This window comes from Salvia splendens, unplaced genomic scaffold (assembly GCF_004379255.2).
Source record: "Salvia splendens isolate huo1 unplaced genomic scaffold, SspV2 ctg668, whole genome shotgun sequence".
Taxonomy (NCBI): Eukaryota; Viridiplantae; Streptophyta; class Magnoliopsida; order Lamiales; family Lamiaceae; genus Salvia; species Salvia splendens.
Genome location: NW_024599332.1, coordinates 4,057 through 22,498, shown reverse-complemented (window position 1 = coordinate 22,498; position 18,442 = coordinate 4,057). Strand labels below are relative to the sequence as shown.

The 18,442-nt window shown below is 35.6% G+C and overlaps 2 protein-coding genes across 3 annotated transcripts; both read right to left on the bottom strand.

Moving 5' to 3' along the window:
• Positions 1 to 5,653: 5,653 nt before the first annotated feature.
• On the bottom strand, positions 5,654 to 11,254 carry LOC121790923 (tryptophan synthase alpha chain-like). The gene is made up of 9 exons (XM_042189013.1): positions 10,975 to 11,254; positions 9,754 to 9,900; positions 9,588 to 9,653; positions 9,151 to 9,259; positions 8,725 to 8,801; positions 6,653 to 6,730; positions 6,261 to 6,338; positions 6,027 to 6,086; positions 5,654 to 5,902 (listed from the first exon to the last, which is right to left on the bottom strand). Exons 1-9 carry the CDS (start codon positions 11,164 to 11,166, stop codon positions 5,768 to 5,770), a joined length of 942 nt encoding a protein of 313 aa, XP_042044947.1. The 5' UTR covers positions 11,167 to 11,254; the 3' UTR covers positions 5,654 to 5,767.
• A 2,477-nt stretch (positions 11,255 to 13,731) lies between these two features.
• Positions 13,732 to 17,878, bottom strand: LOC121790922 (NADH dehydrogenase [ubiquinone] flavoprotein 2, mitochondrial-like). 2 transcript variants are annotated; one of them, XM_042189010.1, is made up of 10 exons: positions 17,751 to 17,878; positions 17,633 to 17,665; positions 17,444 to 17,509; positions 16,810 to 16,926; positions 15,680 to 15,757; positions 15,478 to 15,583; positions 15,302 to 15,348; positions 14,345 to 14,422; positions 14,200 to 14,265; positions 13,732 to 14,116 (listed from the first exon to the last, which is right to left on the bottom strand). In XM_042189010.1, the coding sequence occupies exons 1-10, from the start codon at positions 17,811 to 17,813 to the stop codon at positions 14,009 to 14,011; spliced, it is 762 nt and encodes a 253-aa protein (XP_042044944.1). In that variant the 5' UTR covers positions 17,814 to 17,878; the 3' UTR covers positions 13,732 to 14,008. The 2 variants fall into 2 exon arrangements, with proteins under 2 accessions (XP_042044944.1, XP_042044945.1); XM_042189011.1 differs by lacking the exon at positions 15,680 to 15,757.
• Positions 17,879 to 18,442: the final 564 nt, after the last annotated feature.

The following is an 18,442-nucleotide window of genomic DNA, read 5'->3' as shown; positions in this document are numbered from 1 at the left end:
AACTACCCAAGATATCAGGATTCTTGGATTACAAAAAATCTGCACCTTTTGATAAATCAAAGTAGTGCATAATCATTAACGTATGCCAAGTAATGTTATGTCAATAATGATTAAGAAATAACAATCACCGAGACCTCGTCTTTTAGTAAATAGCAAGAAAGGTTTATCTCAACTGTTAGATCCTTCAGTGCTATGCCACATCAGTGTCGTTTATTTCCTAAGGTAAGGGGACATGCGGACTGACACTGTAACCTTTCACGATATATAGTCAAAACTTATCTAGGTTGTGAAATTATGTTTCTCTTCTACAAAGGACCGACTGTGTCACCTTCTGTGAACGTCGTTCACGACCAGTCTACTATGTAGAAGAATTAGACTTATTTGCTTTTATACATTTAAATGTTGAGTGAATTACATTTTTAGGCTGTATACTTTCAGCGACGAACATTTGCGGTCCCTATACTTGCAAAATATTATTTGCGGTCCGCATTGCTTGTTGTAGGTGCTTTTTCACCTTTTTACAACATTTTCGGACAAAAACACCCCAAAAAGCCTAAAGGGCATTTTTGTACACTCACTCTCCAAAAGTAGGTACTTATTTTGATATTTATGTTAGTTTGGGTACTTTAACTATGATTTGTATTTTATTCGAATAATTTTTGTTTGGATTGGTTATAGTGTGCACAGGGGCGGAACTAGGAAAAAAGAAGGGTGTGGCTTAAGCCCCTACCCAAAAAAAAACTCTAGTTTTTCTTCTTCAAAAATTTTCTAAATTTTTACAAATTATGTTTATCCCTTACAGAAATTCTGCTGCAGAAAAATAAATGATCATTGTTGAATGAATGAGAATGGCTGAATCTGTGAGAGTACAAACTTACAGAGATTAAAAATGATTTTCGAGAGGTTCAGGAAGAAGCAGCCTGATAAAAATAAAATAATAACAATATAATATTATTTTTAATTGCTATCACTCTAACTTTTAAATATTAAATTATTAAATTATTTATGCTTAAAAGCATAATATTTAAAGATTTCTAAAAAGTTTTAAAATGTGAACCCTTTTTTTTAAATCATCATTTTAATTGATTCATCTTAGTTTGAGGAAATAGAATATGTGTTTATAGTAAATCGTTTTTCATTAAGTTTAAACATAAGAATAAAACTATGCATATTTTTTATACTATAATCAATCCAAACAAAAAATAACAAAAAATATTCGAATAAAATACAAATCACAGATAAAGTATTTAAATTGACATAAATACCAAAATAAGTACCTAAATTTGGAGAGTGAATGTACAAAAAAATCCCCTTAAACTTGTGGAGGTGTTTTTGTCCAAAAATTTGGTCAAAAAGTGAAAAGGCACCTGAAACGAGCAATTGGTATAGTATAGGGACTACAAATGATATTTTGCAAGTATACGGTCCACAAATGTTCGTTGCTGAAGTATAGAACCTAAAAATGTAATTCACTCTTAAATGTTTGAGAAACATCTTATAAATGCATACGCAGACATCAATGCGATAAAATTACTTCTTCTTGTCATGGGTTAAAAGTGGATTGTAGAGTTTATTGTATACAAGCAATTCTATCCGTGCAACATGATCGAAATATGTTTTTCAGTATACCAATCCTAACAGGTCCCGCTATCCATTAACACTATTTTAACTACTATTCTCCTCATCTCTCTCATTTTACCAATTTTGCCTTAATTTTCGTGTCATATCAATTGCTCATATTTTTATGGGACGGAGGGAGTATCAATTATATGCATGTGTTCATCATGTTTATGGTTCCAGCATGGTAGCTTTCTATGCATGTGTATATATAAATTAAACAATCATCTAGAATAGATCTTCCGCTGCAATTTCAACACTTTTTATAGGTGTACGAGAAGATTGAGATATTACTCCCTCCGTCCCACTTTAGGAGTCCCATTTGAGTTCGGCACGGGTTTTAAGAAATGTAAGGAAAAGTTTGTGAAAAAAGATAGTGGAATGTGGGTCATACTTTTATATAATAGTTTTATAATAAAAATTTGAGTGAAAAAAGGTTATTGGATTGTGGGGCGTATATCACCATTTATGGAATATTTCAACCGGAACTCCTAAAATGGGACACACAAAAATGGTAAACCGGGACTCGTAAAGTGGGACGGAGGGAGTATAAGGTTTGAATTATGTGAAACATATCATAAGCGGGAAAGGATGGGGATAAAAACTAGGTACGTGATTTCATCCTACTGGTGGCTCTATGGGCCAATTCTACCCGGCCGGGTGGTAGGTTCTGTTCTCTGTAGCCCCGGAATTGGACCCAACCAGATGACATTTGATGCCTATTCTACACGGCCAGGTAGAACCTTAGAAGCCACTAGAGTGCACAATTTTTGTAAAATAACTACAACTTTCTCTACCATACTCAATTGAGATATGTACCCACGGGAAACTTTTTCAATAATGAAGACATTGATTTTCTTGAGTGGATCATCTTCCTTTTTGGGACATCTCAGGATAAATGAACCATTTTTCTTTTTGAGATTTTCTCTTATTTTATTCTCTTTACTTGACTTATAAACATTCTACTTTCTAAAATTTTGTGCCGAAACAAAATGTCTCTTTTAACTAGGGATGGAGGTATCATTTAACTCTACTAATTTATTATTGTGAATTTTATTAAATTTTTTGCAACATTCGCCATTTTGTAACAATGATGTTTATACGAATCATACAATGATGTTTGATTGTTATGAGATATGAGATCGCACCAACAATTGTACCCCATAAGACAACAACATACTCATTACTCTCTCAGTCCCTCAAAGAATATGCACTTTAGGTTCGACCCGAGTTTTAATACAAATCAATAAAGTAAGAGAAAATTAAAGAGAAAAAGTAATTAAAGTATCATTAATAGGGAATGGGTCACACCTCATTAGAGAAAAAAAAGTTTTCAAAATTGGAAAGTGCATATTCTTGTGAGACGGAACAAAGGAAAGAGTACATATTTTTATGGGACGAGAGGAGTATTATTTAAGGAATATTGGCACTTAACACTATGAAACATTTTTTAAAAAAATCCACAAACATTAAACTTGACATAAAATATTACGAAAATAGTTGATGAATTTTTTTCCATCAGCGACAAAATCCAACTATATTAAAATGATTAAAATGAGGTGGATAACCATTTTTAACATCTAGGGACTTTATAAAAATATCACTATCATTTTTCAGCGGCTACCATATCTTATGTGATGTATTAACAAATGAAATGTATCCGGATTTCAACACTATTGGGAAAAATTCAACAAGTGTTTAAATTCGTGATATTAAATGCCAAAGTTTAAAAAGTTTGTAAAAAAAATAAATTTTTAAAAAAAATTATGATATTAGGCATCAATATTCTATTATTTTATTATCAGCTGCTAACGCAAGCAAATATTATCGGCAAACACATATTCGCTGGTAAAATCATCATTAATTTAAGTTTTCATAATTAATATTATCTGCATACACATATTCATCATTAATATTTTATTTCATTTCTGTAATTAACATTATCAGCACACACATATTCATCAATAAATTTAGTGTTCTTTGTTTTGTTAAATTTAGATCACCAACAGATTTGTCAACAGGCACATACATATTCGCTGCAAAATTCATTTTTCATAATTAACTTTTATTATTTTATCATCAAATTAACTTAATCGGCGGATGGATACATGGCGCCAAAATTCGCCAAAGATCCACCCGTAAGAGCATTAGCAATGGGGCGCCCTAAGGCGCGCCCTATGGCGCGCCACGTCAGCAGTTTTATCCTCCTACCTCCCCACCTGCAGTGGGGCGCCCTAAGGTGCGCCCTATGGCGCGCCACATCATCATTTTATTGTTTTGTTTAATTAATTTAACTGTTTTCAAATAACAAGTAACGAGTAAATAAAAAACGGTCTAAATAACAAACGGCGAAGTTTTAATAAAAAAAAGTTACATCATGGAACTAATAAAAAAAAACTAAGTCGGACCAATTCCCAACTTCCGACGCAGCTCATCGAGTAACGCCCGGAGATATTCGGCTTCGTCGGGGTCGGTACACTTCTTGAGGGCCCTGTGCGTCTGCAACATCGTCCTTGCCATCGACGCTGTTGCTAACGACTCAAACTCGGTGGCCGTCTGGGTCGGGAGCTCTACCGGGACCGGAGCTTGGGTTGCAGCGGTCGACGATGAGGTCGCGGTCGCCTTCCCCTTGGCCTTCGCAGCCTTGACGCCGGGAGGACGCCGGAAGGACACCGGTGTGCCGGAACTCCCTTCATCCACGTACGTCCGGTTGAGGTCAACCGGGTGGTTGCCGCTGCCGCTGCTCGTGTAATCACCAGCTTCAGTGGTCTTCGTCCTCTTCGGCGCACCAGTGTGCAGAATTCCACCTTGGAACTTCTGCTTGTCCCTCAAAAGCGCCCAGATGGCCTCGTGCTTGAAGTCGTCGTACATCGACCGGTACGACAACAACGCTTTAGCGCGCACGTCGCTCGCGCTCTCGTCGCTCCCCTGTAACCGCGTGAACTTCTCGAACTCCGCCGCGTACAAGTTCACTTGCTTCTTGACTTGATCCCAGTGCTTGCGGAGTTGCTCACGCTTGCGCTTGTACGCGGTCGGCGGCTTCACCGAATTGTAGAGGTCCGCGATGCGTTCCCAGTAGGCGATCTGTCGCTGGTTGTTCGCGAATATCGGATCTTCCGATATATCTACCCAACACCGGGCCAAGGTGAGAGTTTCGTCGTCGTTGTAGTTCGTACGGCCGGGGGCGTACTCATCGCAATCACCGGGAGGCGGCAACTTCTGCGCCCGCTGCCGGTTCCGCTTCTTTCTGGCTGGGGCAGAAGCGGTCGCGGCGGGGTCGGGATCGGCCGCTGCGGTTGGGTGGTGCGGAGACGGCTCCATGTCAGACAACCCATACGATTCCATACTGGAATCGGGATCGTAATGGGCGTTGGTGTCGAACGAACGATAATCGCCGGGTTCTGTACCCGGCCAATGCGCCCCTGCGCTAAACGTAGGACTATTGGGGCTTGAATCCATTTCGTAGTAATTATGTAATTGTAAGTTTCGAAAATGAAATCGAGTGAAATAAAATGTTATAAATGAACGGTATTTATAAAAAACGAAACCGCGTGCCATCGTCCGCGGTTGATCGTCCGCGACCTCTACAATGGCGCGGACGATGGTCATCGTCCGCGACAGCCGCAATGGGGCGGACGATGGTGCGGACAATAGTCATCGTCCGCGCTATCCTCCGCGACCGAAGTATAGGGCGCGACTATCGTCCGCGCCCTATGGCGCGCACCCGCAATGGGTGCGGACGATGGATGGCGCGGACGATGCGCGCCATCGGGCGTCCATTGCGGATGCCCTAAATGTATCAATGGAACTTAGCGACCGACTATTTTTCAGGCCGGTAAAATTCTGTTTTTTTTTGTAGTGTTGGGCTCCATTTACTTGGACAAGCAAATTTTAAGAATTAGCCCTAATTAAATTAATTGGATGGTCCTATAAATAGCCAGTTTTTTATTATTAACTGAATTTTGAAAGACTGAATTCAGGGCGAGTGAGAACAAAACAACATAAACATCTGAGAATATAAGAAAAGAAGCAACAATAGCAACAAACACTGTTTTAAGATGGAAACTGAATATTATTGTTCATAACAAACAAAATTGTGGCTAGTTCAGTTTTGCTGCGATTCTAGATGATGAGTTTTTAGGGAATTTCATCATGGGAGGGCTGATTTTAAGCTTTTTGTGAACGCCTCTAGTTCTTTTATCCCGTCTTCAGGTGATTTTGCATCACCGAGTATTCTTACCATGGCACTGCCAACGATCACACCATCTGCTCCCCAATCCGCAACCTAAGATGAGTCGAGCCAAAAATATGTTATTATCTATACGAGAGCTTGGATGCCTAAATGTGTTTCCTATCAACAACAAAAATACATGCATCAGATGCTAAGCAATATCATGTTGAATATGTACCTGCTTAACATGTTCTGGTTTCGATATGCCAAAACCAACTGCAACTGGCTTGCTCGTTGCCTGTGGGTGGACAAAGGGTTAGTGTTATATGCATCAATCTTTATCATGAATTGTCTAGTGTTTTACGAGGGTCATGTGAGAGATTGAGAGGTGAGATTGAAGAAAGAGACAGCAATGTTTACGAAATAAACTTCCAGTTTCAGGCGACACTCGTTATATAATAGGAATCTTTACCTCCTTGATGTCCACTAGAAGAGATTGAACCTTTCCACTGACAGATGTCCGTGCTCCAGTAACTCCTACCGAGCTAACCTATTAATAGACAAAGGAGGTGTAGGGTAATTCGATTTAATGAGTTAGGTTGCAAGTTGCAACTTAAGATAAAGTCTCATTTTCCCAGTTCGGAGCAGCAACTTCAGATAAATTAACATCACAATCGACAAAAAATGAGAAGTTGAGTTCAAGGAGATCAACATTTTCTACCGACACTAATGTATACGTGGTTCGCATAAAATTCCAGAATTTTTTTCAACAAGCAGCCAGTGAAATCCTTTTTTTCTTTTTTTCATCAAGATACAAATAAATGATCCAACCAGTAACTACTCAAAAAGGAATGTCAATCTTACAAGGTAGACAAAACCTTCTGATGCTTCAACGATGGATTTCATTCTCTCTGTTGGAGTGGTTGGTGTAGTCAGCAGCACCTGGATTGCAAACAAGAGAGGGTTAAGTGGTGCACACAAAAATATTATGTCACACTAAGTGCATAAATGCAAAAATGAAAGCAGCTCAAATAATAAGCAGATAACTTATCATCTTACTCTGCAACAAGATTTGCCTTCATATCTCTATCCATCAAATATTGCAGAAAAATAAGCTACAAACTACACAACTCCCCCTCCAAAAACCCAAATTCTATTATAGCATTACCATGGGAATTATCAATAGAGAGATAAAACTGTTAAATCAAAGTCAAAGGTGACATTGCCAGGTATCAACAAAAATAATCAATTTTTTATTAGTTGCTGAGACACTACCCCTACTAATTTTTTTATTAGTTTCTTGTCCGAATCCTGCCCATACCCTGGTTACCACTATTTTTCTGAATTCCAAAGGGATAGACATGACTACCAAGATCTATAAGGGTTGCCGACAGTTGAGGGTTATTTTCTTTTCTTGGCTCAAGGTGCAACATCGGTTCCTTCATATTCTTGGGCATCTATGGTTCAGCTCTCTGACTCATATCCATAAACTTGAGTAAGAGCCTCCACTGATCCATGTAAAATGTTTAAGTTTCAGACCCAGCCTTGAGGGCAAGGCTGTTTCAACAGCGGTGCGATTGATGCACTAGAAAGTGGAGATTAAATGGTTTTCAATGCTGGGGGTAGTGGGGCAGTAGTAACAAGATAATGGGAAGAGTGGGCGACGGTTATTTAGGTAGTGGAGGAGTGTGCTAAATGCTGAGCATCCACAATAAGGCAGACTAACCAATAGCCTAGCACTAAGACTAACCAAAAACACCTTCTGCCACGTTACTAGGACTAACCACAAACTGCCACATCACTAGGACAAACCACAACACAATAATAGACTAGCACTAGGACTAGCTGACGCCCTAGCCAATAAAACAAATTGAAAAATACGATTAATTCATTTTAATTGTTGGTGTTTATCAAATATTAAAAAAATGAAGTGCAATGAGTTGTAAATATTAAGTACAAATTAAAAAAATAAAATTAAAATTAAAAATAATAAAAAAATCGGTTAGTCCGTGCTCGTCCTACTTCGGTTAGTCCTACCTTTAGTCCGCTAGTACGGTGGACATCCCCACGCCCTAACCGTTAGTCCTACTCTTAGTCCGCTATTGCGGATGCTCTAATGCAGGCATTATTAGTAATATTATTATTAGAAATAGGTCACTCACCTCTTAAAAGGCCTTATAAGGGGGAGGGTTATCCATACTTTTATAGATGAGCTAGGATCGTTTTCAAGTCGATGTGGGATAAGATATTAAGAATTTTAACACGCCCCCTCACGTGTGGGCCGGAATGACACACATCGGACTTCCATCACGTGGGTAGGCAAGAGAAGAGATAAAGAGATAAAATCCATCATCGCGTGTGGGCCGGAATGACACATCGGACTTCCATCACGTGGGTAGGCAAGAGAAGAGATAAAGAGATAAAATCCATCATCGACTTGGGCCCGCTCTGATACCATATTAGAAATAGGCCACTCACCCCTTAAAAGGCCTTATAAGGGGAAGGGTTATCCATACTTTTATAGGTGAGCTAGGATCGTTCCCAAGTCGATGTGGGACAAGATATTAAGAATTTTAACAATTATTATCAGATCTTTTACAATTCCATTTAGGAGAGTATTATATTATTGTCCTTTGAGGTTAGAAAAGGATCATAGTTGAATTATCGTATTGAAAAGCTTTGCCAAGGCTTTCCGTGAAGGAAAGAGGGCCTTATTTTGAAGGAGTTATATTTTATTTCAATCATCTTTCCCATTTCGTTTACAAAGTCTTCAACAAACTTCCACTCGCTTCTCTTCTCTAAAAATTTCCAGGTGATATCAGTTAACAACAAGAAGTAAGAAGTCGACATTTTTGCAGCTATCATATTCCGTTAAATAGTGCAAACTGGACAGTAAAAATATAGCCTGGAAATTAATTATTGTTGGGAAAGCTAACCAACTCAATATTTTTACTGCAAGCTTCCTTTCTCAATATATCAGTCTCCTCTAGAGGCACATCTGGAACAACAAGTCCTGAAATGAATGATAGTGCAGATCAAATTAGATAAAAATGTGTTGCAAAATAGTAGAGTACATTTACAAAGGAAGCAAAAGCTATAGGTATAAAAAATCCAAAGGGGATCTAAAACCATAGTACTTATTGGAAATTAAATGAAAGATAACACAACTAAGGCACTGATTTGCAGTTGAAACTTTTAAAGTAGTTAAATATAAAAATCATGTACTATCTAAGAAGTGCTTCAGTTTATACATACAAGGTTGCAAGATCCATGAAAGACTAAAACTTATAGATGGAATTGCTATCAAAATCAGTTAAGTTTCATTGAATGCTGAAGAGTGTAAAGCTGCAATATAATTTTACCATGTATTCCAGTATCCTGCAAAGTGCTCATGAATCGCTCCACACCACGTTTGAGTATTGGGTTGTAATATGAGAATAATGCAACTGGACAAGATAATTGAGGCACCACCTTTAAAAGAACAGAAAACTGTTATGCTATGAAATGGTCTCATCACACCAAAATTGTTTTAAAATGATAGTTAAGCTACAGACAAGAGACAACATAAAATACAGTAAAGATAAGCTTAACAAATCTTTTCTCTAAAACTCTAAACCAATATGTATGCCAAGGACCACAGGAACTATTCTTTATGCACTACAATATCTTTCAAGTTTAAGATGCATTAAGAAAGAAAATGGAAGAACTAAGAATCCTCACATAGTTAGTTACTGTTTCAAATAAACATCACTTATACTCTCTCTTTGATGTGATGCTATATAAAAGTAGTGGAACTTACTTCCTTCAACATTTCAATGATCTTATCAAAGTTGGTTCCTCTGGCTAATGCTCGTGTTGCAGCAGCCTATGAAAGAAAAAATATATCAGTTATCATTCGTAAGCAATAAACTGCTAGGTGAGACACAGCTTGTATGCCAAGATTATACGTAACCACATGTTTACACCTGGATAACAGGACCATCGGCTAAAGGGTCTGAATAAGGTACACCGAGTTCAATAATGTCTGAGCCACATGAGTCAAGGACCTTGAGTGCTTCAGCAGTTGTTGAAAGGTCAGGGTCACCAGCTGTGATATACGGAATGAATGCCACCTTTTACACCAAAAACACGGTTAGAACATATCAGTTGAGAAAATCATGCATGAATCAATATACCACGGCATGACTGTGAATTCAGTATTAATAGAATATCAATCAACAGTTCCATCAGATTTCCATCATTATCCAAAGGTGATACTTTTATGACAGAATTTGAGCACCAAAGTATGTAGCTAAGAAATACTCCTTCCGTCCCGTGCTACTCGCACGTTTGCTTTTCGGCTCGTCACAAAGTCCTTACACTATTTATAATTTAAGTTAGAATTAATGTATTTAATTAATATGTTAGTTTAAGTTAAGAGCTCTTTTATTAAGTGATGTCTCATTACACCTAAAATTCTTTTTTAATTACACAAAAAAATCAATCCCAAATTTACGGCCTAAAATGAAAAGTGCGAGTAGCATGGGACGGAGGGAGTATTTAGCTAAATGTCAATCCAAAATCATACTCTCAGGTTTTCGAAAACCAATCAGGTATCTAATTCAAGTGACTTGTAGTGATAATCTTTACTCATCCTCGTATTCCGTTCTACTAAATGCTATTTTTCTTAATCCCTTCTCTAGACGATTGCAGTATTCGGATTTTGATAGTTGATAGAACTTTATCAAAGAAAATCCAAAACGCAACAGACATACAGGTTTGGGCATTTTCTGCTCCAGAAAAATGGAAAAGACTAATCATTAGTATTCAATGACAGATTGAGGCTATCAGCATTTTAGCTCCAGATAAATGGAAAAGACTATAATAATAGCATTCAGTGAAATTATGCCATGACCATTTTTGCTCCAGATTAATGGAAAAGATGACTTCGAGATTAAATCACAGACTCTAATATCAGCATATCGGATTTTATCAAACTCAGCCATAATCAAACGACTGAATTGCATGAAACAGACCGCAAAACACTTGAAAAAACCCCAGAGAGCAAAACCCCCCAAATTCTATCCCAACCACAAAAAGTCAGAAATCTTCCAATTTTTTAACATAGGGAATAAGAAAAATATTCAAAAAGTATCTCAATCAAGGGGAAATGCAGATATGAAATTAAAGAAGAAGTGAGTTCTGACTTTTCCTTGTTTTTTCAATATGGAGAAGGTTTCAGAGATTCCAACAGCGGGTGCGGCAGTGAGGGCGGCCATGATCGGCTTCAATTTGAAGGACCTATTAGTGGAAGAGCTAAGGAAGGAGCGGCATTGAGCTGAATTGTTGGTGGTTTTGAGTTGGAGTAAGCGCGAGGAGTTAAGAGCGGCAGCGGCCATTGATTCTCTGCTATATAGTATTTCAACTGCCAATTTATTGGCACTAAAAGAGATAGGTTTGTGCTTTCATTAAGACAGATACGATAATAGTAAAAAATTGAGATAGTATAAGTACTCCTCTTCCTCTTCCTCTTCCTCTTCCTCTTCCACTTCCACTTCCTCTTCCATATATTTTTATTTTAAAAAATACTCCTCCGTTTCTTCATAGTTGAGTCATTTTTTCATTTTGTGAAGTTTCCGTAAAGTTGAGTCATTTCTCTATATAGTTACTTTTTACTCTCTCTTACTTTATTCTCTCTACTTTATTCACTCACTTTTTTTCCTCTCATACTTTTTTATCTATTTATTTAACACATTCAACATTCATTTCTTAGGATGACAGACGTTCACATATAAATGGACATATTATTCTGGAATGAAAGAAAAATCAAATTTTGATATGGGAGAGTGCATGAAATCGAAAGATAATGCTACATGGTTTTCACGAACTTAAAATAAACAGAAAAAAAATGGCTCAATTTTGTAATTAGATATATAATGTATCAAATTTGTAATTCGTTTGTTTTCGAGATATTGGTCTCTATATTTACAAATTTTGGCCTAATTCTATATTCACTAAATTTAAAATTTATTTAAAATATCATAAACTTTATTAAAACTTATTCTACATAAGTAACCGTAAAATGTTTATAATATTTTAAACCATTTTGTTAAATTTATAACAGGTAGGATAAATAGTCACTTAGAGCAAGAATACATGAAATGTATCAACCAATATTTTAAAATTAGACTAATAAATGAATTGGTAAAGTGATCAATCAGACCAAATATAATACTGAAATACTGTAGTATATAAAAGAGTGCTTCAAAATAACTCATTTTAAATATTAACGTACATCCACTTACCACCATTTGATTTTGTTGATCGAACCGTCCATAAACTGACATGTGTCTGCAAAATTTAATCCAATTTATATTAAAAATACGAAAAGGATATTTATTGTGATCTTAGGAAAATCAAGCCATTTAAAATGTAATGCAGAAGGTATATTAAAAAAGAAAAAAGATAAATTAACAAAATTATATATGCAAAATCCCTTCAAATTTGAATAGGATAATATCAAATTATTTTTAATTGGTATCATCATTAATTACATACTTTTATGACTAATTTGACCCTATTAACAATTATAGGAGGAAATTATACTATTATAATTTTCCTTACTTATTTATATTGTTTAAAACATGTAATTGATTTTCTTCTTGAAAATATTCACCGTTACTAAAAGGATTCACAATAAAATTTTAGATAGAACAATCATTCATAATATATTAACGGAATAACTTTTTTTTCATTTTATTTAACTATCACAATGATATGAAGAAAAATAAATTGTTTCTTTTTCTACAAAGTAAAAATTGGGCAAAATACTCTTTTTACTTTTATTTAAAATTTCTCCGTATTATGCCATATAGTAAATTTTAAAAACTACTGATTTTTAATTTTTAATTTATACTTTTAATCACAAGCATTATACTTTTAATTTATACTTTAAATTGTGACTCTTATTGTGGGACGGACCAAAATGACAAAGTGTGACTTTTATTGTGGGACGGGGGGAGTATATGTGAAATCATAAGCTTTAAATATTAAATCACAAATATTAAAATTTGAAGAAAATGAAATAAAATACAATGTACGTACGAGATACAAAATATAAAAAAATATACAAATTGGTTTTCGAATAAAATGATAATTTAAATGATTTTATGAAAAATTAAGTTTATAGGTAAGAATTTTGTTATAAATAAAAAATGTTAAGTATCTTTTTTTAATTCATTTTTCATATTTTTTTTGTTAAGACTATAAAAGCATAATGTAAAATATTTGTTTAAATTTCAGAAAATAAAATATTTTTATTAGAAAAAATTTAAGTATAATATTTTTTATATATATAGTTGAAAGTATTATAGTCCATGCCTTTAATTAACATGAGAGGTTATAATGTCAAATTATAGTACAATTAAAATAGGTAAGTTCCTTATTTATTGCAAATGAAAGAAAATGACAAATATACTCCAACATTTTATATATACATTTTTTGTTAATCTATCACTACTCATTTGAAAATACGAAAAGGATATTGGATAATGTTATGATATTATTTTTGTAATCAATTATTATTATAAAAGTATCTTAATCCATTCATAGTAATATTGGAATCACAACAATCAGTAATTAAGGTCGCATAATTAAAAGGGAGGTGGAATCGAACTTCCTCTTTGCACGATTCAGGTTGCTATGATGTCTTCTTCGTGGTGTGATTCGAGCTAGAACTGCAGATGGACTCCGATGCAAGTCATGCTATCTAACTAATTTTAAATATAATTGTCAACTTGCTTTTAAATTATGAACTCAGCTCCAACCTCATTTTGAACAAGCCAGAAGTCATTCTTTGTGGGAAATTAGCACTCCAATTGAAATTCATGATAATATATAATTTATCAACCTACAAAACACACTTTTCCTTCTCGGTGGAATGAATATAAACAAACATGGGATGCTGCAGATAAACTGTGATCACAGCCCAAGTAAGATTATTTCAACAATTCCTTAGTTTACAGTATTTCAAGGCTTTGGCTGAAGCACTAACATCAAACCTCAACAAACTCAGCTCCATAATCAACCCACATAATGGTTGGATGGGGGAGCCAAAAAAAGAAGAAACATAATTCCGACATTCATTTTGAGTAAACTCGACAGCTTACATCGTACAGATGCTCTGAATTTGTCAATAACTCTTCATCATTATTTGCAAGAATAACGTCTACATCACCTTGTTCAGCAGGCATCAAGGTCCCGGCATGGAGGAGGCTTAAGCTCACCTAACAATGTAGTGTTCCCACCTTCCGGTCCAGAGTTTATGCGGTTGGCATTTTGTGTGCCTTGCTGAAATAAAAAAAACATATATATGTAACTAAACATAGCAATGACTTGACTGACAATCTTGATGACTCAATCACATGTCTTACTGGAGGCTTTTCCCCTCTTCTGAGGGCCTCCACAATCTCGACAACTCTCTTCGGAGTAATGTCTTCCTGTAGCAATCAAAAGGAACTAAGGTTATTTCTGAGGCATTCAGTTGTACAGCATCTGAATGAAAACAGCAGCACTCACGTAATAATTATAGGTATATCCCTCGGATCCACTGGAGTAGTCAGCAACAGTGATCATTGGAGCATTTACACAAGATCCCTAATACACCAACAAGATATCAATCATCACATCATGCATTAGTCTATAAAAATCATTACATAGCATATAGGTTGTCCTAGACATGAGCATTTTGATAGGGTCAGAATTTGATAAGAACCTTAAATTCCAGGCCACTATTTTCACTTAGCTTTCTTTGGCAGATTAGATCATTTTATATCTACTTATCTAATTTATCCTATAGTTGTGTGTTTATCTTATGTTGGTAGTCAAGAGTACCATCAAATTCCTTAGAATAATTACTCCATCAGAATCACAGGGCCTGAATAAAACTGTAAGTATTATCCCAGATTTGTTATACAAATTGTTCTCCAAATAAGATTCCTACACCTTCTTTGGTTTCAAATTTCATGTTTTTCAACTTTAAATTGAAAAGATGATGCAACAATATCAAAGACAACATTCAATCACAATCCGAAATGTAATATGAGGAATAGTAGCACTCTGCAGCATCACGACACACATAAAAATCTCACCCCATAAAAGAGAAGATGCTAAACAACAGGGATCGTAGATATAGACTTTTGCATTTAGTGATGCTCCACCACGACTTTCTTAAGAGGTTGGTATGATCTAAAATCATAGAATTTGATACCTCCAAATTTAAACTGCCAATTATAACAACTAGGTGGTTCGCATCTAAACATGAACTTGCTGTTGGAGTTATATAGTTTAAACATCAGAATATAATGAAAATTATTCTTCTTCAGTGTTGCAAGATGCATTGTGTTCAATGCGCAGAGATATCTCAGGAGTTAACACAAATGGTGATTAGTGAAGAAACACTATAAATTAGCAACTTAATGAGCACAACAAGAAAGACAATGTCTATAATAGAGAGATTCTCATATGGTAACATACCATGCATTCCATTTCTCCAACAGAAAAAAGTCCATCCTTAGTTACTTCTGCAGAATGTATATGGCGGATTATAATAAAAATCACAACAGGCTCATAGGACTCCATGTTTTAATGTTAGTATGTTACAGAAGATCAGAAAAGTAAACAGAGACGAAAATTAGATTACATGACTTTACCATTGCGCTCAACTCCTAGGTGACTCAATAGTGCTGATTCAATTTCTCTAGAACCGCGGATCATGCAAGGTGTAGTACCACATACCAATAGGTGGTATTTTCCAACCTTCAGTCACCAACAAGTAGCTTGGATTATGAGAAATTCACCTACATAGCTAGCACATCTTGTGTGTCATAACCAATTTGGAGCATTATAAATTACCTTTGTTCGGTTGAACATCGAATAGAAGGTTGCAACCTCATATACACGAATTGGAGGAACATCAATGATCTTAGCAACCTTTAATGATGACACAGAAAATTTAAATGAAATATTGGTTAGTCATATATTCATATCAATCACGTATCAGAAAAACATACTGAAATAACAAGTTTGGAAACAGCATGATACAGACCATCAGAGATTCAGACATCAGTGTCACTGTCAAGATAAATACATGGGGAAGGCTTACAATAAGATAATTTTTGCAATTGGGCATGGAACTTGCAGACTGGTTACTAATCAGCTTGAGTTACAGATAGCCATCGTAATCAGAATAATTAAGACGGGGGAAAGCAATATTATAAGCTGAAGCAAGCAAGTGATGTGTGATCCTTAATTATGTAAGTTGGGAAGTTAAGGAGACTTGAGACTTAAAAATTTTCATCCTCGAACAGCTGCTATTGGCAGTCTTCTACAGATTCAGTTCTATCAAACAAGCCCTTCCCCCCAAAACTATTAATAATAAATGCTTAATTTATAAGAGAATGACATCCAAACACAGCTATTATATCCAACAAAAATGTATGGTGGAGGTCTACTAAAAGCAGTATGCCAAAGCAGTAGAATTCCATAGTTTGAACAATTTTAATTATTTTTGCAATGATGATTCACCCTATAAATGTCTATAAGGTTATTACAGTTGTTGGAGGAATATGCCTTCTTACATTATTTCGAATAAATAAACCACATGAATGTTCTATGTTTGGTACTTTGCTTGGAAAATCTTCGATGATCTCCGATGAGGATACCCATACATTCCAATTTGCAAATCTCTACCCGGACTGCTCAAATAGTGTTTCAGGGTGGGAAAGAGGCAAACGACATCCAACACTTTTCGTATCAAGTATCAACATCACAATTAAGCATGTTTATCCTAATCTCAATTAAGGATGTTTAAAAGTAGAACTGAAGGAACGTTGGTGCCATTGGTACTAAGTATTGTATTGCACCATAGCAGCGATACTATTTCAGCTTCCACGTGATTAATTTTGTAAGAAAACATACGAGATGGACCTAGATAATATGAAATAGATATTTGGAAGAAGACACTATATATCTGATTAACATACATGATTCATTGCTGAAACTGAGAGCCAACCTCCATGTTGCTGTTGTGCAAGATCAAGCAAAGGAATGACAGCAGATTGCTTATAGTTTGAAGGATAGTGAGACAATATCTCCTTAACCTGCATAAAAAGAAACCTTTATTTGATCAAGGGAATAAAGACATATACTACTGATTATGATTAAAATAGAACAGAGCATAACTTCACCGCAGTCACTATTCACATAAGTTTCCTATAATAGCCACAGTGATTATCAATTAAATATGTTCCTGGTAGCCATTTTTCACATTGCAACCAAAGAGTTTAGTTTGGTTTATGTACAGAACCTAAACTAAAAAAATTAACCTAGAATAGCTGCCGACAATACATTACAATTTAGACTTGGACCCTTGAGAGTCATACGCACACAGATTAAAACAAACTCCATGACCAAACAACTAAATGCTAATGCCATAGAAGCATATGGATAATCTGCATTGACAACTGCAATTGACCAAAGCAAATCACATTTCTCCCTTAAGCTAGCTGCTGCTATCAAATATAGCAAACAATAGATCATCGGCTATGGCAACCCATTCGTCAATCCAAATATGAAGAAGAAAACCAGCAATAAACTGAAACAGTCAATTCAACTTACCTTTTCCTTGTTCTTTCCATAGAACTCCCATGGAAGATCTGGATTATTATCCGGACTATCAAGATGCTGAAATCCACAAAAAAATGATAAATCAGGTCGCTAGCATATTAATAAGAAAATGAACCGCAACAAATGCTAACAAATTGCAATAAAAAATCTCAGCAAACTTAAGCATAGAAACTAACTCACATAGTTAAGCGCAGTGGAGAAGGATCGCGATGCCTGCAGAAAACACAATTTAAGATCGGAAAATAAGAAATAGAAAAGATAAGCGTTAAAAAATCTCGGGAATGAAGAAAGCAAAAACCTGTGGATGACGGAATGCTTGACGGAGCTCAAGAATGCGCTGGGCGGCGAGACGGCGCAGCATATTTCCGTTGAATCGGAAGGATTCTGCGGTGAAATAGATTTGAGTTTGGGAAATGGAGATTTGTTCCAAAGTGGGCCAGCTGGGCTGGGCTGAGGCTGGGATAGAATTTTTTTAAATATATTCAGACTCATCTCAAGCCCACTTGGTTAGTATGTATGTGTTGATTGCATTTTCAACTGCTTTTATTTAATTTGATGGAAACAAAAATATACGAATTGAATTTTATAGATCACGGGTCGAGCTTTTGGAAAATCAACCGAACAAAAGTAAGATTAGTTATGGCCTTTGGTCATAAATAATCATAGAAATTGAACCGACCCTGTATATAAGAATAAAAGATACAAAAAGAAAATGAATACATCTATATAATATATATATATAGGAGCGTTATTTTCATATTCATCTCTTAGATCCTTTATTCTTCTTAATATGGGCTATTAGATCTCATTCATCAACGGTCTAAATGATCTGCATTATTACACTATAATGGTGCATTATTAGTCGGTGTGCATTATTCAACTGAAAATCTGCATTATTAAATGACACGTGGCACCAATCTAACCGTCGGATGACAAAATCGTGGGGCTGAGATTAAAAAGAACTAAGAACAAAAGATACAAAAAGGAAAT